Genomic DNA, 22,297 nt, shown 5'->3' with positions numbered 1-22,297 from the left:
TTTGCAGAAGGGGAAAACAGCTAAAACGCACTGTATGAAGAATGCTTGAGCTTACACTGTTTCTTTTAAGCAAATAACCTGTTTTCATCATTATCATCATGGTATGAATTATTAGGCATAGTTTTAGAACCTGATTCACTCAACTACGTTTTGACCCTTATTGTTACTTTTAAAGCTTTTGCAGAAGGAGAAAACAGCTAAAACGCACTGTATGAAGAATGCTTTAGCTTACACTGTTTTCTTTAAGGAAATAACCTGTTTTCATCATTATCATCATGGTATGAATTATTAGGCATAGTTTTAGAACCTGATTCACTCAACTACGTTTTGACCCTTATTGTTACTTTTAAAGCTTTTGCAGAAGGAGAAAACAGCTAAAACGCACTGTATGAAGAATGCTTTAGCTTACACTGTTTTCTTTAAGGAAATAACCTGTTTTCATCATTATCATCATGGTATGAAGGATGAGGCATAGTTTTAGAACCTGATTCACTCAACTACGTTTTGACCCTTATTGTTACTTTTAAAGCTTTTGCAGAAGGAGAAAACAGCTAAAACGCACTGTATGAAGAAATGCTTGAGCTCACACTGTTTCTTTTAACCAAATGACCTCTTTTCATCATTATCATCATGGTATGAAGGATTAGGCATAGTTTTAGAACCTGATTCACTCAACTACGTTTTGACCCTTATTGTTACTTTCAAAGCTTTTAAAGACGGAGAAAACAGCTAAAACGGACTGTATGATGAAATGCTTGAGCTTACACTGTTTCTTTTAAGCAAATGACCTCTTTTCATCATTATCATCATGGTATGAAGGATTAGGCATAGTTTTAGAACCTGATTCACTCAACTACGTTTTGACCCTTATTGTTACTTTCAAAGCTTTTAAAGACGGAGAAAACAGCTAAAACGGACTGTATGATGAAATGCTTGAGCTTACACTGTTTCTTTTAACCAAATGACCTGTTTTCATCATTGTTATTATGGTATAAAAGATTAGGTATAGTTTTAGAACCTGATTCACTCAACTACGTTTTGACCCTTATTGTTACTTTTAAAGCTTTTGCAGAAGGGGAAAACAGCTAAAACGCACTGTATGAAGAGTGCTTTAGCTTACACTGTTTCTTTTAAGCAAATGACCTGTTTTCATCATTATCATCATGGTATGAAGGATTAGGCATAGTTTTAGAACCTGATTCACTCAACTACGTTTTGACCCTTATTGTTACTTTTAAAGCTTTTGCAGAAGGAGAAAACAGCTAAAACGCACTGTATGAAGAATGCTTGAGCTTACACTGTTTCCTTTAAGGAAATGACCTGTTTTCATCATTATCATCATGGTATGAAGGATTAGGCATAGTTTTAGAACCTGATTCACTCAACTACGTTTTGACCCTTATTGTTACTTTCAAAGCTTTTAAAGACGGAGAAAACAGCTAAAACGGACTGTATGATGAAATGCTTGAGCTTACACTGTTTCTTTTAACCAAATGACCTGTTTTCATCATTGTTATTATGGTATAAAAGATTAGGTATAGTTTTAGAACCTGATTCACTCAACTACGTTTTGACCCTTATTGTTACTTTTAAAGCTTTTGCAGAAGGGGAAAACAGCTAAAACGCACTGTATGAAGAGTGCTTTAGCTTACACTGTTTCTTTTAAGCAAATGACCTGTTTTCATCATTATCATCATGGTATGAAGGATTAGGCATAGTTTTAGAACCTGATTCACTCAACTACGTTTTGACCCTTATTGTTACTTTTAAAGCTTTTGCAGAAGGAGAAAACAGCTAAAACGCACTGTATGAAGAATGCTTGAGCTTACACTGTTTCCTTTAAGGAAATGACCTGTTTTCATCATTATCATCATGGTATGAAGGATTAGGCATAGTTTTAGAACCTGATTCACTCAACTACGTTTTGACCCTTATTGTTACTTTCAAAGCTTTTAAAGACGGAGAAAACAGCTAAAACGGACTGTATGATGAAATGCTTGAGCTTACACTGTTTCTTTTAACCAAATGACCTGTTTTCATTATTGTTATTATGGTATAAAAGATTAGGTATAGTTTTAGAACCTGATTCACTCAACTACGTTTTGACCCTTATTGTTACTTTCAAAGCTTTTGCAGTAGGAGAAAACTTCTAAAACGGATTGTATGAAGAATGCTTGAGCTTACACTGTTTCCTTTAAGGAAATGACCTGTTTTCATCATTATCATCATGGTATGAAGGATTAGGCATAGTTTTAGAACCTGATTCACTCAACTACGTTTTGACCCTTATTGTTACTTTTAAAGCTTTTGCAGAAGGAGAAAACAGCTAAAACGCACTGTATGAAGAAATGCTTGAGCTCACACTGTTTCTTTTAACCAAATGACCTGTTTTCATCATTGTTATTATGGTATAAAAGATTAGGTATAGTTTTAGAACCTGATTCACACAACTACGTTTTGAACCTTATTGTTACTTTCAAAGCTTTTGCAGTAGGAGAAAACGTCTAAAAAGGATTGTATAAAGAATGCTTGAGCTTACACTGTTTCCTTTAAGGAAATAACCTGTTTTCATCATTTTCATCATGGTATGAAGGATTAGGCATAGTTTTAGAACCTGATTTACTCAACTACGTTTTGACCCTTATTGTTACTTTCAAAGCTTTTAAAGACGGAGAAAACAGCTAAAACGGACTGTATGATGAAATGCTTGAGCTTACACTGTTTTCTTTAAGGAAATAACCTGTTTTCATCATTATCATCATGGTATGAATTATTAGGCATAGTTTTAGAACCTGATTCACTCAACTACGTTTTGACCCTTATTGTTACTTTTAAAGCTTTTGCAGAAGGAGAAAACAGCTAAAACGCACTGTATGAAGAATGCTTGAGCTTACACTGTTTCTTTTAAGCAAATGACCTCTTTTCATCATTATCATCATGGTATGAAGGATTAGGCATAGTTTTAGAACCTGATTCACTCAACTACGTTTTGACCCTTATTGTTACTTTTAAAGCTTTTGCAGAAGGGGAAAACAGCTAAAACGCACTGTATGAAGAGTGCTTGAGCTTACACTGTTTCTTTTAAGCAAATGACCTCTTTTCATAATTATCATCATGGTATGAAGGATTAGGCATAGTTTTAGAACCTGATTCACTCAACTACGTTTTGACCCTTATTGTTACTTTTAAAGCTTTTGCAGAAGGGGAAAACAGCTAAAACGGACTGTATGATGAAATGCTTGAGCTTACACTGTTTTCTTTAAGGAAATAACCTGTTTTCATCATTATCATCATGGTATGAATGATTAGGCATAGTTTTAGAACCTGATTCACTCAACTACGTTTTGACCCTTATTGTTACTTTTAAAGCTTTTGCAGAAGGGGAAAACAGCTAAAACGCACTGTATGAAGAATGCTTGAGCTTACACTGTTTCTTTTAAGCAAATAACCTGTTTTCATCATTATCATCATGGTATGAATTATTAGGCATAGTTTTAGAACCTGATTCACTCAACTACGTTTTGACCCTTATTGTTACTTTTAAAGCTTTTGCAGAAGGAGAAAACAGCTAAAACGCACTGTATGAAGAATGCTTTAGCTTACACTGTTTTCTTTAAGGAAATAACCTGTTTTCATCATTATCATCATGGTATGAATTATTAGGCATAGTTTTAGAACCTGATTCACTCAACTACGTTTTGACCCTTATTGTTACTTTTAAAGCTTTTGCAGAAGGAGAAAACAGCTAAAACGCACTGTATGAAGAATGCTTTAGCTTACACTGTTTTCTTTAAGGAAATAACCTGTTTTCATCATTATCATCATGGTATGAAGGATGAGGCATAGTTTTAGAACCTGATTCACTCAACTACGTTTTGACCCTTATTGTTACTTTTAAAGCTTTTGCAGAAGGAGAAAACAGCTAAAACGCACTGTATGAAGAAATGCTTGAGCTCACACTGTTTCTTTTAACCAAATGACCTCTTTTCATCATTATCATCATGGTATGAAGGATTAGGCATAGTTTTAGAACCTGATTCACTCAACTACGTTTTGACCCTTATTGTTACTTTCAAAGCTTTTAAAGACGGAGAAAACAGCTAAAACGGACTGTATGATGAAATGCTTGAGCTTACACTGTTTCTTTTAAGCAAATGACCTCTTTTCATCATTATCATCATGGTATGAAGGATTAGGCATAGTTTTAGAACCTGATTCACTCAACTACGTTTTGACCCTTATTGTTACTTTCAAAGCTTTTAAAGACGGAGAAAACAGCTAAAACGGACTGTATGATGAAATGCTTGAGCTTACACTGTTTCTTTTAACCAAATGACCTGTTTTCATCATTGTTATTATGGTATAAAAGATTAGGTATAGTTTTAGAACCTGATTCACTCAACTACGTTTTGACCCTTATTGTTACTTTTAAAGCTTTTGCAGAAGGGGAAAACAGCTAAAACGCACTGTATGAAGAGTGCTTTAGCTTACACTGTTTCTTTTAAGCAAATGACCTGTTTTCATCATTATCATCATGGTATGAAGGATTAGGCATAGTTTTAGAACCTGATTCACTCAACTACGTTTTGACCCTTATTGTTACTTTTAAAGCTTTTGCAGAAGGAGAAAACAGCTAAAACGCACTGTATGAAGAATGCTTGAGCTTACACTGTTTCCTTTAAGGAAATGACCTGTTTTCATCATTATCATCATGGTATGAAGGATTAGGCATAGTTTTAGAACCTGATTCACTCAACTACGTTTTGACCCTTATTGTTACTTTTAAAGCTTTTGCAGAAGGGGAAAACAGCTAAAACGGACTGTATGATGAAATGCTTGAGCTTACACTGTTTTCTTTAAGGAAATAACCTGTTTTCATCATTATCATCATGGTATGAATGATTAGGCATAGTTTTAGAACCTGATTCACTCAACTACGTTTTGACCCTTATTGTTACTTTTAAAGCTTTTGCAGAAGGGGAAAACAGCTAAAACGCACTGTATGAAGAATGCTTGAGCTTACACTGTTTCTTTTAAGCAAATAACCTGTTTTCATCATTATCATCATGGTATGAATTATTAGGCATAGTTTTAGAACCTGATTCACTCAACTACGTTTTGACCCTTATTGTTACTTTTAAAGCTTTTGCAGAAGGAGAAAACAGCTAAAACGCACTGTATGAAGAATGCTTTAGCTTACACTGTTTTCTTTAAGGAAATAACCTGTTTTCATCATTATCATCATGGTATGAATTATTAGGCATAGTTTTAGAACCTGATTCACTCAACTACGTTTTGACCCTTATTGTTACTTTTAAAGCTTTTGCAGAAGGAGAAAACAGCTAAAACGCACTGTATGAAGAATGCTTTAGCTTACACTGTTTTCTTTAAGGAAATAACCTGTTTTCATCATTATCATCATGGTATGAAGGATGAGGCATAGTTTTAGAACCTGATTCACTCAACTACGTTTTGACCCTTATTGTTACTTTTAAAGCTTTTGCAGAAGGAGAAAACAGCTAAAACGCACTGTATGAAGAAATGCTTGAGCTCACACTGTTTCTTTTAACCAAATGACCTCTTTTCATCATTATCATCATGGTATGAAGGATTAGGCATAGTTTTAGAACCTGATTCACTCAACTACGTTTTGACCCTTATTGTTACTTTCAAAGCTTTTAAAGACGGAGAAAACAGCTAAAACGGACTGTATGATGAAATGCTTGAGCTTACACTGTTTCTTTTAAGCAAATGACCTCTTTTCATCATTATCATCATGGTATGAAGGATTAGGCATAGTTTTAGAACCTGATTCACTCAACTACGTTTTGACCCTTATTGTTACTTTTAAAGCTTTTGCAGAAGGAGAAAACAGCTAAAACGCACTGTATGAAGAATGCTTGAGCTTACACTGTTTCTTTTAAGCAAATGACCTCTTTTCATCATTATCATCATGGTATGAAGGATTAGGCATAGTTTTAGAACCTGATTCACTCAACTACGTTTTGACCCTTATTGTTACTTTCAAAGCTTTTAAAGACGGAGAAAACAGCTAAAACGGACTGTATGATGAAATGCTTGAGCTTACACTGTTTCTTTTAACCAAATGACCTGTTTTCATCATTGTTATTATGGTATAAAAGATTAGGTATAGTTTTAGAACCTGATTCACTCAACTACGTTTTGACCCTTATTGTTACTTTCAAAGCTTTTGCAGTAGGAGAAAACTTCTAAAACGGATTGTATGAAAAATGCTTGAGCTTACACTGTTTCTTTTAAGCAAATGACCTGTTTTCATCATTATCATCATGGTATGAAGGATTAGGCATAGTTTTAGAACCTGATTCACTCAACTACGTTTTGACCCTTATTGTTACTTTTAAAGCTTTTGCAGAAGGGGAAAACAGCTAAAACGGACTGTATGATGAAATGCTTGAGCTTACACTGTTTTCTTTAAGGAAATAACCTGTTTTCATCATTATCATCATGGTATGAATGATTAGGCATAGTTTTAGAACCTGATTCACTCAACTACGTTTTGACCCTTATTGTTACTTTTAAAGCTTTTGCAGAAGGGGAAAACAGCTAAAACGCACTGTATGAAGAATGCTTGAGCTTACACTGTTTCTTTTAAGCAAATAACCTGTTTTCATCATTATCATCATGGTATGAATTATTAGGCATAGTTTTAGAACCTGATTCACTCAACTACGTTTTGACCCTTATTGTTACTTTTAAAGCTTTTGCAGAAGGAGAAAACAGCTAAAACGCACTGTATGAAGAATGCTTTAGCTTACACTGTTTTCTTTAAGGAAATAACCTGTTTTCATCATTATCATCATGGTATGAATTATTAGGCATAGTTTTAGAACCTGATTCACTCAACTACGTTTTGACCCTTATTGTTACTTTTAAAGCTTTTGCAGAAGGAGAAAACAGCTAAAACGCACTGTATGAAGAATGCTTTAGCTTACACTGTTTTCTTTAAGGAAATAACCTGTTTTCATCATTATCATCATGGTATGAAGGATGAGGCATAGTTTTAGAACCTGATTCACTCAACTACGTTTTGACCCTTATTGTTACTTTTAAAGCTTTTGCAGAAGGAGAAAACAGCTAAAACGCACTGTATGAAGAAATGCTTGAGCTCACACTGTTTCTTTTAACCAAATGACCTCTTTTCATCATTATCATCATGGTATGAAGGATTAGGCATAGTTTTAGAACCTGATTCACTCAACTACGTTTTGACCCTTATTGTTACTTTCAAAGCTTTTAAAGACGGAGAAAACAGCTAAAACGGACTGTATGATGAAATGCTTGAGCTTACACTGTTTCTTTTAAGCAAATGACCTCTTTTCATCATTATCATCATGGTATGAAGGATTAGGCATAGTTTTAGAACCTGATTCACTCAACTACGTTTTGACCCTTATTGTTACTTTCAAAGCTTTTAAAGACGGAGAAAACAGCTAAAACGGACTGTATGATGAAATGCTTGAGCTTACACTGTTTCTTTTAACCAAATGACCTGTTTTCATCATTGTTATTATGGTATAAAAGATTAGGTATAGTTTTAGAACCTGATTCACTCAACTACGTTTTGACCCTTATTGTTACTTTTAAAGCTTTTGCAGAAGGGGAAAACAGCTAAAACGCACTGTATGAAGAGTGCTTTAGCTTACACTGTTTCTTTTAAGCAAATGACCTGTTTTCATCATTATCATCATGGTATGAAGGATTAGGCATAGTTTTAGAACCTGATTCACTCAACTACGTTTTGAACCTTATTGTTACTTTCAAAGCTTTTGCAGTAGGAGAAAACGTCTAAAAAGGATTGTATAAAGAATGCTTGAGCTTACACTGTTTCCTTTAAGGAAATAACCTGTTTTCATCATTTTCATCATGGTATGAAGGATTAGGCATAGTTTTAGAACCTGATTTACTCAACTACGTTTTGACCCTTATTGTTACTTTCAAAGCTTTTAAAGACGGAGAAAACAGCTAAAACGGACTGTATGATGAAATGCTTGAGCTTACACTGTTTTCTTTAAGGAAATAACCTGTTTTCATCATTATCATCATGGTATGAATTATTAGGCATAGTTTTAGAACCTGATTCACTCAACTACGTTTTGACCCTTATTGTTACTTTCAAAGCTTTTGCAGTAGGAGAAAACTTCTAAAAAGGATTGTATGAAGAATGCTTGAGCTTACACTGTTTCCTTTAAGGAAATAACCTGTTTTCATCATTATCATCATGGTATGAATTATTAGGCATAGTTTTAGAACCTGATTCACTCAACTACGTTTTGACCCTTATTGTTACTTTTAAAGCTTTTGCAGAAGGAGAAAACAGCTAAAACGCACTGTATGAAGAATGCTTTAGCTTACACTGTTTTCTTTAAGGAAATAACCTGTTTTCATCATTATCATCATGGTATGAATTATTAGGCATAGTTTTAGAACCTGATTCACTCAACTACGTTTTGACCCTTATTGTTACTTTTAAAGCTTTTGCAGAAGGAGAAAACAGCTAAAACGCACTGTATGAAGAATGCTTTAGCTTACACTGTTTTCTTTAAGGAAATAACCTGTTTTCATCATTATCATCATGGTATGAAGGATGAGGCATAGTTTTAGAACCTGATTCACTCAACTACGTTTTGACCCTTATTGTTACTTTTAAAGCTTTTGCAGAAGGAGAAAACAGCTAAAACGCACTGTATGAAGAAATGCTTGAGCTCACACTGTTTCTTTTAACCAAATGACCTGTTTTCATCATTGTTATTATGGTATAAAAGATTAGGTATAGTTTTAGAACCTGATTCACACAACTACGTTTTGAACCTTATTGTTACTTTCAAAGCTTTTGCAGTAGGAGAAAACGTCTAAAAAGGATTGTATAAAGAATGCTTGAGCTTACACTGTTTCCTTTAAGGAAATAACCTGTTTTCATCATTTTCATCATGGTATGAAGGATTAGGCATAGTTTTAGAACCTGATTTACTCAACTACGTTTTGACCCTTATTGTTACTTTCAAAGCTTTTAAAGACGGAGAAAACAGCTAAAACGGACTGTATGATGAAATGCTTGAGCTTACACTGTTTTCTTTAAGGAAATAACCTGTTTTCATCATTATCATCATGGTATGAATTATTAGGCATAGTTTTAGAACCTGATTCACTCAACTACGTTTTGACCCTTATTGTTACTTTTAAAGCTTTTGCAGAAGGAGAAAACAGCTAAAACGCACTGTATGAAGAATGCTTGAGCTTACACTGTTTCTTTTAAGCAAATGACCTCTTTTCATCATTATCATCATGGTATGAAGGATTAGGCATAGTTTTAGAACCTGATTCACTCAACTACGTTTTGACCCTTATTGTTACTTTTAAAGCTTTTGCAGAAGGAGAAAACAGCTAAAACGCACTGTATGAAGAATGCTTGAGCTTACACTGTTTCTTTTAAGCAAATGACCTCTTTTCATCATTATCATCATGGTATGAAGGATTAGGCATAGTTTTAGAACCTGATTCACTCAACTACGTTTTGACCCTTATTGTTACTTTTAAAGCTTTTGCAGAAGGGGAAAACAGCTAAAACGCACTGTATGAAGAGTGCTTTAGCTTACACTGTTTCTTTTAAGCAAATGACCTGTTTTCATCATTATCATCATGGTATGAAGGATTAGGCATAGTTTTAGAACCTGATTCACTCAACTACGTTTTGACCCTTATTGTTACTTTTAAAGCTTTTGCAGAAGGAGAAAACAGCTAAAACGCACTGTATGAAGAATGCTTGAGCTTACACTGTTTCCTTTAAGGAAATGACCTGTTTTCATCATTATCATCATGGTATGAAGGATTAGGCATAGTTTTAGAACCTGATTCACTCAACTACGTTTTGACCCTTATTGTTACTTTCAAAGCTTTTAAGACGGAGAAAACAGCTAAAACGCACTGTATGAAGAATGCTTGAGCTTACACTGTTTCCTTTAAGGAAATGACCTGTTTTCATCATTATCATCATGGTATGAATGATTAGGCATAGTTTTAGAACCTGATTCACTCAACTACGTTTTGACCCTTATTGTTACTTTTAAAGCTTTTGCAGAAGGGGAAAACAGCTAAAACGCACTGTATGAAGAGTGCTTGAGCTTACACTGTTTCTTTTAAGCAAATGACCTCTTTTCATAATTATCATCATGGTATGAAGGATTAGGCATAGTTTTAGAACCTGATTCACTCAACTACGTTTTGACCCTTATTGTTACTTTCAAAGCTTTTAAAGACGGAGAAAACAGCTAAAACGGACTGTATGATGAAATGCTTGAGCTTACACTGTTTTCTTTAAGGAAATGACCTGTTTTCATCATTATCATCATGGTATGAAGGATTAGGCATAGTTTTAGAACCTGATTCACTCAACTACGTTTTGACCCTTATTGTTACTTTCAAAGCTTTTAAAGACGGAGAAAACAGCTAAAACGGACTGTATGATGAAATGCTTGAGCTTACACTGTTTCTTTTAAGCAAATGACCTCTTTTCATCATTATCATCATGGTATGAAGGATTAGGCATAGTTTTAGAACCTGATTCACTCAACTACGTTTTGACCCTTATTGTTACTTTCAAAGCTTTTAAAGACGGAGAAAACAGCTAAAACGGACTGTATGATGAAATGCTTGAGCTTACACTGTTTCTTTTAACCAAATGACCTGTTTTCATCATTGTTATTATGGTATAAAAGATTAGGTATAGTTTTAGAACCTGATTCACTCAACTACGTTTTGACCCTTATTGTTACTTTCAAAGCTTTTGCAGTAGGAGAAAACTTCTAAAACGGATTGTATGAAGAATGCTTGAGCTTACACTGTTTCTTTTAAGCAAATGACCTGTTTTCATCATTATCATCATGGTATGAAGGATTAGGCATAGTTTTAGAACCTGATTCACTCAACTACGTTTTGACCCTTATTGTTACTTTTAAAGCTTTTGCAGAAGGGGAAACAGCTAAAACGCACTGTATGAAGAATGCTTGAGCTTACACTGTTTCTTTTAAGCAAATGACCTCTTTTCATCATTATCATCATGGTATGAAGGATTAGGCATAGTTTTAGAACCTGATTCACACAACTACGTTTTGAACCTTATTGTTACTTTCAAAGCTTTTGCAGTAGGAGAAAACTTCTAAAAAGGATTGTATGAAGAATGCTTGAGCTTACACTGTTTCCTTTAAGGAAATAACCTGTTTTCATCATTATCATCATGGTATGAATTATTAGGCATAGTTTTAGAACCTGATTCACTCAACTACGTTTTGACCCTTATTGTTACTTTTAAAGCTTTTGCAGAAGGAGAAAACAGCTAAAACGCACTGTATGAAGAATGCTTTAGCTTACACTGTTTTCTTTAAGGAAATAACCTGTTTTCATCATTATCATCATGGTATGAATTATTAGGCATAGTTTTAGAACCTGATTCACTCAACTACGTTTTGACCCTTATTGTTACTTTTAAAGCTTTTGCAGAAGGAGAAAACAGCTAAAACGCACTGTATGAAGAATGCTTTAGCTTACACTGTTTTCTTTAAGGAAATAACCTGTTTTCATCATTATCATCATGGTATGAAGGATGAGGCATAGTTTTAGAACCTGATTCACTCAACTACGTTTTGACCCTTATTGTTACTTTTAAAGCTTTTGCAGAAGGAGAAAACAGCTAAAACGCACTGTATGAAGAAATGCTTGAGCTCACACTGTTTCTTTTAACCAAATGACCTGTTTTCATCATTGTTATTATGGTATAAAAGATTAGGTATAGTTTTAGAACCTGATTCACACAACTACGTTTTGAACCTTATTGTTACTTTCAAAGCTTTTGCAGTAGGAGAAAACGTCTAAAAAGGATTGTATAAAGAATGCTTGAGCTTACACTGTTTCCTTTAAGGAAATAACCTGTTTTCATCATTTTCATCATGGTATGAAGGATTAGGCATAGTTTTAGAACCTGATTTACTCAACTACGTTTTGACCCTTATTGTTACTTTCAAAGCTTTTAAAGACGGAGAAAACAGCTAAAACGGACTGTATGATGAAATGCTTGAGCTTACACTGTTTTCTTTAAGGAAATAACCTGTTTTCATCATTATCATCATGGTATGAATTATTAGGCATAGTTTTAGAACCTGATTCACTCAACTACGTTTTGACCCTTATTGTTACTTTTAAAGCTTTTGCAGAAGGAGAAAACAGCTAAAACGCACTGTATGAAGAATGCTTGAGCTTACACTGTTTCTTTTAACCAAATGACCTCTTTTCATCATTATCATCATGGTATGAAGGATTAGGCATAGTTTTAGAACCTGATTCACTCAACTACGTTTTGACCCTTATTGTTACTTTTAAAGCTTTTGCAGAAGGAGAAAACAGCTAAAACGCACTGTATGAAGAATGCTTGAGCTTACACTGTTTCTTTTAAGCAAATGACCTCTTTTCATCATTATCATCATGGTATGAAGGATTAGGCATAGTTTTAGAACCTGATTCACTCAACTACGTTTTGACCCTTATTGTTACTTTTAAAGCTTTTGCAGAAGGGGAAAACAGCTAAAACGCACTGTATGAAGAGTGCTTTAGCTTACACTGTTTCTTTTAAGCAAATGACCTGTTTTCATCATTATCATCATGGTATGAAGGATTAGGCATAGTTTTAGAACCTGATTCACTCAACTACGTTTTGACCCTTATTGTTACTTTTAAAGCTTTTGCAGAAGGAGAAAACAGCTAAAACGCACTGTATGAAGAATGCTTGAGCTTACACTGTTTCCTTTAAGGAAATGACCTGTTTTCATCATTATCATCATGGTATGAAGGATTAGGCATAGTTTTAGAACCTGATTCACTCAACTACGTTTTGACCCTTATTGTTACTTTCAAAGCTTTTAAGACGGAGAAAACAGCTAAAACGCACTGTATGAAGAATGCTTGAGCTTACACTGTTTCCTTTAAGGAAATGACCTGTTTTCATCATTATCATCATGGTATGAATGATTAGGCATAGTTTTAGAACCTGATTCACTCAACTACGTTTTGACCCTTATTGTTACTTTTAAAGCTTTTGCAGAAGGAGAAAACAGCTAAAACGCACTGTATGAAGAATGCTTGAGCTTACACTGTTTCTTTTAAGCAAATGACCTCTTTTCATCATTATCATCATGGTATGAATTATTAGGCATAGTTTTAGAACCTGATTCACTCAACTACGTTTTGACCCTTATTGTTACTTTTAAAGCTTTTGCAGAAGGGGAAAACAGCTAAAACGCACTGTATGAAGAAATGCTTGAGCTCACACTGTTTCTTTTAACCAAATGACCTGTTTTCATCATTGTTATTATGGTATAAAAGATTAGGTATAGTTTTAGAACCTGATTCACACAACTACGTTTTGAACCTTATTGTTACTTTCAAAGCTTTTGCAGTAGGAGAAAACGTCTAAAAAGGATTGTATAAAGAATGCTTGAGCTTACACTGTTTCCTTTAAGGAAATAACCTGTTTTCATCATTTTCATCATGGTATGAAGGATTAGGCATAGTTTTAGAACCTGATTTACTCAACTACGTTTTGACCCTTATTGTTACTTTCAAAGCTTTTAAAGACGGAGAAAACAGCTAAAACGTATGGAGGACTAAAAGTGCCACAATTAAATAAATAAATACACAATCAAATAATTACATAAATGTGTCATTTATTAATTAAAATTGGAATTAAATACATAAATGTGTACTTGAATGTGTCATTAATTAATTAAAATACAGATTCATTTAATGTAAAATACATATATAACTATTTCACTATTTACATTTACATTTCATGATCCTGCGTTGCAGCGCTTCATGAATTACTTAAAACTGTCAAACTGACCCATCAAAGTCAGTGGGCGGGGCTAACGCGAATCTAGTCTGATCCATTGCTTTGGTCTGAAGTAGAGTACCTGGATTGAAACATGGAGGATAGAAGGTGGCGGTAATGCACCTATAAGATGGTTGCCAACCGCCGTAAAACAACAAAAAGAAGAAGAAGAAGAAACATGGAGGATCTCCGTGAACTTTCCAGGGAGTTGGTGAGAGACATTTTAAACTTAGCAGAGGATGTAGAAGCAGGACCTGCTGAATCAGAGCATGTAGCTAGTAAAGCAGAGGAACTTATTGAAGTTGTTGGAGTCATTTCCGCACTTTCCGACGAAGATATCGACCACAGAGTGATTGCAAATCTAGAAGAAGTTGTCCACCGCTTCTCTGGTACCAGGGCGCATCAGGCCCAACACACACAGGGACCGGGGCGTTTGCCGTTTGACATACCGAGTGCAGTTCTGGAGCACCAAGTTCTTTGTGGAGTTCCCGCAGTTCAAATTGCAGCGATGTTCGGAGTGTCAAAAAGGACTATCAAGAGGCGCATGCAACAATACAGTTTAAGGTATTTACACTAAATTCATAAGGTTTCTGTTTATGAATTGCTGCTCTCATACACTCTGAAAGAATATGGCGTTTAAGGTAACATTACTTGATGTTGTGTTTTTTTTTGTTTCTACAGAAAAACCGATCTCTATTCAGCTGTGAATGATGAGGAGTTGGACCATATTGTAAGTGAAATTCACAGAAGTCATCCAAACACCGGCTACAAGCTAATGCGTGGTCACCTGAATGCAAGAGGTGTGCGTGTTCCAAGTGAGTATAATAATATGGGCATTATTTAAATGTATTTTTAATTTGGAGCTCTGCCCTTTTGAAAGGTGAAGGAAGCCTGCTTAAAGACATCGCCTCTGAGATGTAGAATGTGTATAATAGGAGAGAAACGCATTTCACACAAGAAACACAATATCTGACAGTAATATTCTGAGCTGTCCGGATGTTCCTCTCCTCAGTCTCAAGACTGCAAGAGTCTTTACGCAGAGTAGATGCAGAGGGAGTCCACATGAGACGTCTGAGGCTGCGTGTATTAAGGCGACGGCAGTATTTTGTTCCTGGCCCAAACTCTTTGTGGCATATAGATGGCCACCATAAGCTCATCAGGTAAGTGATATTAGCAGATAAACAATGCATCGTTCTAGATGTTTCATTACAATTTTATTTACAATAAAGTATCTTTTCATGTGTTTGCAACAGGTGGAGATTTGTTGTCCACGGTGGGGTGGATGGATTCAGTCGTTTAGTGGTCTACCTGACTGTGGCTGGCAATAACAGAGCTCATACGGTCTTACAGAGCTTTATCGCCGCTGTTGAGCAGTATGGGCTGCCATCAAGGGTACGGTCTGATAAAGGGGGGGAGAATGCAGATGTAGCAGAATTCATGATCAGAAGCAGAGGTACCGACAGGAATTCACACATCACAGGCAGAAGTGTCCACAATCAGCGGTAAAGAAATGTGTTTGGCAACTAGGCTCACACAACTAACATACGTCACATAAATTAACAATTTGTCAATTTTATCCTAAACACAGAATAGAGAGGATGTGGAGAGATGTTTATGAACATGCCCTGGACCTCTTCTATCAGATCTTTACTTCATTGGAAGATCAGGGAACACTGAATCCAGACAATGAAGTCCATCTTTTCGCTCTGCACCGGATTTTCCTTCCACTGGTCCAGCAAAGCCTAGACTCTTTTCGCGACGCTTGGAACTTTCACGGTCTGAGAACTGAAAGGAATCAGTCACCACAGCAACTCTGGAGAAGATACAGAGAGCAAGGCCCTGAGGAGGATCCTACTGAGGTTAACAATCAACTTTAAACACGTTTTAAAAGTGTTTCCCCAAAGGAATTATGGGAGGAATTTTTTTTTTGATAAATGTGGTACTTTAAAATGGAGCATTTACTATAGATTATTGTCTTTAGAATCTCCCAAGCTTTTAAAGATCAACCTGTGAGCTGTAGTTTCTACAGTGCATACTACAGCTGTATTATTTTACAAAGCTGATTTTAATAACTAACAATTTCTCACTGACTTGGTGACCAAAAATAACAATCTTGCATAAGGACATGTCAAACTATTTTTAAGCACAAGTTTGATTATGCTTGTCATCTATTCAGATTTCTGAAGAGTATGGGATCGACTGGAACGGACCTCACGGCCTTCATGGAGGCACTGTATCAGTCCCTGAGGTTCAGCTGGCCCGTGAGCTCTCAGATGAAGAGGTTGCAATTTTGCCAGCTCCAGGAGTTTCTGTTACTGATGCGCTTAGATTATATGTAGAGACTGTGGAAGTGTTATCAAGAATCTTAGACTGATGTCCAAGCCATGTTTTTATTTGTTGTGTTAGAACCAGCAGTCAAAAACTGAAAGTTTGCTTTCCTTTTAAAAGAAATATATATGCAGAATAAAAAAATGAATAACAAAAGGTCAACTACTGCACAGTGTGTTAATCTAAGTTTTCAAAGACTCTGAACAGTGTAGGCATTGACATTAGGGCTGGGCAATATGGAGAAAATCAAATATCACAATATTTTTGACCAAACCTCAATGACGATATTGTATGGTTGACAATTGATTCAGCCACAAAATATCTTCCACCTTTAAATTTCTGATAAATAACCATCATAATGTGGATATAATGACTAAGTGGTTAAAGGCAAATACTAGAACAGTCTGGTAAATTCAGAAAATTACACTTTACTGTAATGCAGCCTTTGAAACCAGGAAAAGACTGAACTTACCATGTAACATTACATGTCAAAATTACGATAGATATAATATTGAAATATTACCCAGCCCTAATTGACATCTGTCTGAACAAACTTAAACCAGCCCAAATCCAGTACTTTTTATAGCAGCGACAAGTGCTTTCTCAAAGTCCATGTAGATTTTGAAATGAGCTGGCAGCTTTAGGGTTTCAAAGCATGTGGAGGACGTAGGAAGGGTTCCCCCAGAAATCTCCACTATCAATTCAGGAGGAAGCATCTCCCAGCCAACCCAGAATGTCAGCAGCTGGGCCAGGGTACCTGATGAAGCTAAAAGTCATACAATGGATTGAACACATTTAGTTCAACTTAATTTCATATCTATCCATGAGACAGAAGCATTTGTAAAAAGAGAAATAAGGTTTATACCTGTTTCAATGAACATCCTTAAAAAGCCAGTGATGCGGCAGGTGGTGTCCAAGTCAAAGTCTTCATCATCACTGTCCTCAACTGGCCATGTGATTTTTTCTAGGAGCATCTTAAAGAAAAGAAAAATTGTAATTTAAAAAAAGGGAGAACTTATTTTGGTGAAGGACTATGCAGATCACATTTTTGGAAAATGGAAAAATAGCCAGCTCAGTCATTGAAAATAGACGTAAAATTCATCAAGTTAAGTCACAAATATAACTAAATTACTGACTTACCTGGGGTGTGAACTGCATTTCAGCCATTTTGGGGAAAAGAAGTGGGACAACATCTGGCCTAGATGTCAGCAGGGGCCATACCATCACATCTTTCAGTCCCTTTCTCAACTGTTTAATTTGGCGCATGGTCCTCCCAACGACCTAAGAGACAGACCGACCCATATTACAGCCCAAATCCTTAACCCAAATTTGTTGACAAAGTAGAAAAAATGTTAATAAAAGCACAATAAAGTGCCTTAAAAAATCCATTTAAACTCTAGTACTTAAACTCTTGTGTTAACATTAACAAGTCAGGGTTCAGAATACATTCCATAATTTCAACAAGTACAGCAATGGATTCTGTCACCAGCAGGAACTCACTGCATGGAGTAGAAGTTTATTATGTAGCCATCTCCGATTTGTTTTGGTGACTGCCGGAAGATCCCAAGACATGGAAAGATCTGAAACTGTGTCTTTCTGTTCCGGTGTAAGTTCTTCATGTTCAAGCTAGAATAAGGACCATACCATTTATTATATCAGCCCAAGCAATATTTTTTTTACATGGCAAAGTTTTTTTAGGTTACATACCAGTTCTATGATGCTCCTGATGTGCAGATCAGGACAGTCTTTAACAACAACAGTAGCCATTTCAGGGTCCCCATTGAAGAGTACATGAATTACAGCAGGACTTAATCCTGTGACATGGGGACCGTCATGCAGAAAGGTGTGGGCCAACATCCTTCCTGCAACCCGGAAGAGGTTGCTTTCATTAAGTGCCTCTGATGCTGCTGGAACAAGATGGTCAGGTTCACCCTCAAATAGCAGTGTTCGGCCCATTCCTCCTGTAAAGTACCAAGAGAGCAAGGAATAAAGTCACCACAATTAACCTCTTAAATACATAAAATTACATCATACTAGTGCAGTGCCCGTTGAAAATGTGCCTGTTTGGAACGGGCGATTACTTGGCCTGTGTTATTGCTGCTTGTAGAATTCACTTAAACCAAATTGTAGCCTACTCCAAAATGACCCCAAACTACTACAAATGCAACCCCCCTGTATACCCCACTACCGATTTACCTGACACAAAACATTGCCCACCGACCCTCCGCTAAACAACACATATCTGCGTTCATCAACCACCAGAACGTGTGCGTGTACTTACCAAGATCTAGACTGAATCCAAACTGGAGTTTGGATATGATTGTTGTCATAAAGTACCGCATCACTCCCTCTCCGATAGCAACATCACCTGAAATTAAATACTGATAATAACACAGTGGAAAAAAGTGGCCGACAAATACAGGTAACTGAATTAGCTAACATTTAACAAACAAGGGAGAAAAATAGTCAAAATTCTATTGGCTGTAATTCTAGAACAGCATCCTTAATATTGATTATTCCAGATAAGAGTATATTGTGCACAATATTCACATACATAACATTTTTTATCAATTATATAATTTTGTGCATTTCATTGTCCCATTTTCCAATGGGACAATTCCATATATGCTACTTGAGTGGTATAAACTGTACTGATGTATTTATATTATAAACTTTATATTACTTACCAACCAGAGTACAATGAAGTGGACATGCCCATTCTTGCTGCTGTTTATAGAATAAGAGAAGCTCCCGTTCCCGGTCCTCTTCAGACTCCCTTACATCCATCTTCATTCTAAGTGGTTTCCCAGTTGCATGTTCCCTTAGCAGATTCTCTTTGAAAACTTTGGCAGCTTGAGTGGGTTCTTTAATAAGCTTCCATTCTAAACAAAAGACAACAAAGTTATCTATTCCAGAGAAATATGAGTTGGCATGTTACCTGCATATACAGATACCCTCTCACTCTACAGAACAGGAGATCAGTTTTATCACTGATAAAACGCGAGACCCAACAGCTTACAAATCTGTCACAACGCTGAGTTGACATAAAAAGGCATTCAACAAAAACTAAATATTAGAAAAATAGAAAAACCCAGGTGCATGTTATTAATTGCCTGTAACTGTATTATCTTATCCAATTATATCTTACAAGTGTTATCTTTCTATTGACTTTTCAGTTACACACAATCTTATAGCAACACTATTGTGATGACACATACCACTGTCTGTTTCTTTGTGATCCAACTCCTCGTTAACAATCACTGCTGGTACTACTGCACTCTCGGCTGATGTTTCAGACCTCTCTGGAACACTGTCACTGACTAGGGCGGTCTCACTATCATTTTCTTCCCTTTGGCCTCCCTCTTGTTCTCTTTCTGATTCCTGCATGGGTGTCCTTGAAGTGAATACAATTGAAATGATGGTCATACTCACTTATTTGTGTGCACAACACTCCAAGAGGACATATTCCCTAAGAAAATGAATATGCTACCCTTGCATTGCTTTAGGAAGTACATACCCATTGCAGCTCAATCTGTGCAGCTTCATCTCTGAAAAGGGAACTTCCTTCTGACAAGTGATGCAGGGGATGACTGGACCAGAGGCAGGACGTGAGCTCTCCTAACAACAACAAATGGCTTTTAATTAATGATTAAAAGTCACCAGTAATCTTTGTTTTGATTATGTATTAAACTAGGTCTCTGTAAATTTATGTACACAATCTAAGGATAGATCCTGTTGAAGTGGACGTATGTAGATGGTAGCCTGTCCAATCATCGTCGATGGATCTTTCAGATAGGCAAGGGTGTATCCAGTGCTGGGACACTGAAGCAATGCAAGATTTCGACTGCGAGTCGATCCTACAAGTTTTAGAAATTCAAAGCCTCCACCTTGTTGGAGCTTCGGAAACACTTCCATCAGTTTATTTGTTATAACCATGGGATCGTGGTCATTCCCTGGAGAAAACAAAACAAAATCATAACTCACCTCACCTTAAATTAAGCAAATAAGCCTGTGATAACTATTATTCACACTATTAAAATCAATTACGTTTACATAAATGCAAATAATTTCAACGAACAGTACACACATTTTTTAGTTTTGGTAAATCCATAGTTCGCACTGACCTGAAAATGTTACTTTTTGCTCTCCAAGTCCTGAAGTAAGAAGTTCAGCTTTAAACAGTACGCTTGGAATTTTATCCGCATTGTGGTCAGCCAAACAACAGACGGTGTGTGTGTAGCTTCTTCGGCAAACTTGGACTTGTGCTGGTCGTCTCGTCATATTCCTTCTGGCTCCAATGTTATATGGCGCAAAGAGCCTTGCTACCTCCGCTGTAACACAGAAAAACGTCACCACTCAATGGTCACCAGTCAGCTAAAACAGCCTCTACTTCTATCTTGGGATGCTCAAACCAGCTAACACCATTAGCGAACTAGCTCGTTTTAAGCTCCCCCAATTAACAATGAACGTGTCACGCACGAAACATCATAATACCACATACAAATTCATTTTCGAGGCGATCTAATTTAACCCACACGTGTGTCCCGAATCATTAATTAGTAGCACACCTGGCTAACATGAAATTACTTAGCTTACCTTGGACAGGTGTACGTGATTGAGCGGCCGGTATCTGCTGTGACGGAGCCGCCGGAGCCGCCGGAGCCGTTGGACTTCTGCGCAGAGCTTCCTCAATCAAATTCGCTGCTTCTCTCAGCAGCTCTGGGCAACTTTTTGACATTTTGTCCTGCACGGCGTCTCAACATTGGGGCTAGCAGGACCGCGTAATCTCCTTTATTTTTAGCCGTTGCAATGAAAGTTCTGTTTAACAGCGTATCCAAACCAACGTAGAGGTGAATAGCGCCACCAAGTGTATTGGAATGTGTTCAGTAGCTCTGCATCAATCCAGTATCTCGAATTGATTTGTCTTGACTTGATGCACAGGGTAACCAATCAGGCGTTAGGTTCCGCCTACCAACTTTTGATGGGTCAATTTGACAGTTTTAAGTAATTCATGAAGCGCTGCAACGCAGGCCCATGAAATGTAAATGTAAATAGTAAAATAGTTATATATGCATTTTACATACAATGAATCAGTATTTTAATTAATTAATGACACATTTAATTACACTTTTATGTATTTAATTCTAATTTTAATTAATTAATGACACATTTAAGTAATTATTTAATGGTGTTTTTATTTATTTCATTGTGGCCCTTTTAGTCCTCCATAAAAACGGACTGTATGATGAAATGCTTGAGCTTACACTGTTTTCTTTAAGGAAATAACCTGTTTTCATCATTATCATCATGGTATGAATTATTAGGCATAGTTTTAGAACCTGATTCACTCAACTACGTTTTGACCCTTATTGTTACTTTTAAAGCTTTTGCAGAAGGAGAAAACAGCTAAAACGCACTGTATGAAGAATGCTTGAGCTTACACTGTTTCTTTTAAGCAAATGACCTCTTTTCATCATTATCATCATGGTATGAAGGATTAGGCATAGTTTTAGAACCTGATTCACTCAACTACGTTTTGACCCTTATTGTTACTTTTAAAGCTTTTGCAGAAGGAGAAAACAGCTAAAACGCACTGTATGAAGAATGCTTGAGCTTACACTGTTTCTTTTAAGCAAATGACCTCTTTTCATCATTATCATCATGGTATGAAGGATTAGGCATAGTTTTAGAACCTGATTCACTCAACTACGTTTTGACCCTTATTGTTACTTTTAAAGCTTTTGCAGAAGGGGAAAACAGCTAAAACGCACTGTATGAAGAGTGCTTTAGCTTACACTGTTTCTTTTAAGCAAATGACCTGTTTTCATCATTATCATCATGGTATGAAGGATTAGGCATAGTTTTAGAACCTGATTCACTCAACTACGTTTTGACCCTTATTGTTACTTTTAAAGCTTTTGCAGTAGGAGAAAACTTCTAAAAAGGATTGTATGAAGAATGCTTGAGCTTACACTGTTTCCTTTAAGGAAATAACCTGTTTTCATCATTATCATCATGGTATGAATTATTAGGCATAGTTTTAGAACCTGATTC

The 22,297-nt window shown here is 36.1% G+C and overlaps 2 protein-coding genes across 2 annotated transcripts; one reads left to right on the top strand and one right to left on the bottom strand.

Annotated features, from left to right (window-relative positions):
* The first annotated feature begins 14,093 nt into the window (after window positions 1-14,093).
* On the top strand, window positions 14,094-16,511 carry LOC119220111 (uncharacterized). Its single transcript, XM_037475790.2, has 6 exons — window positions 14,094-14,479; window positions 14,597-14,730; window positions 14,928-15,075; window positions 15,169-15,417; window positions 15,504-15,774; window positions 16,092-16,511. Exons 1-6 carry the CDS (start codon window positions 14,094-14,096, stop codon window positions 16,287-16,289), a joined length of 1,386 nt encoding a protein of 461 aa, XP_037331687.2. The 3' UTR covers window positions 16,290-16,511.
* A 53-nt stretch (window positions 16,512-16,564) lies between these two features.
* Window positions 16,565-21,441, bottom strand: LOC134132845 (uncharacterized). Its single transcript, XM_062565245.1, has 12 exons — window positions 20,840-21,441; window positions 20,368-20,574; window positions 19,958-20,196; window positions 19,761-19,861; window positions 19,462-19,637; window positions 18,931-19,125; window positions 18,525-18,611; window positions 17,951-18,204; window positions 17,744-17,869; window positions 17,384-17,524; window positions 17,109-17,217; window positions 16,565-17,009 (listed from the first exon to the last, which is right to left on the bottom strand). The coding sequence occupies exons 1-12, from the start codon at window positions 20,979-20,981 to the stop codon at window positions 16,798-16,800; spliced, it is 1,989 nt and encodes a 662-aa protein (XP_062421229.1). The 5' UTR covers window positions 20,982-21,441; the 3' UTR covers window positions 16,565-16,797.
* Between the last annotated feature and the right edge of the window lie 856 nt (window positions 21,442-22,297).

This window comes from Pungitius pungitius, chromosome 10, assembly GCF_949316345.1.
Source record: "Pungitius pungitius chromosome 10, fPunPun2.1, whole genome shotgun sequence".
Taxonomy (NCBI): domain Eukaryota; kingdom Metazoa; phylum Chordata; class Actinopteri; order Perciformes; family Gasterosteidae; genus Pungitius; species Pungitius pungitius.
The sequence above is the reverse complement of the archived record's forward strand: the minus strand, read 5'-3'. Positions and strand labels throughout refer to the sequence as shown.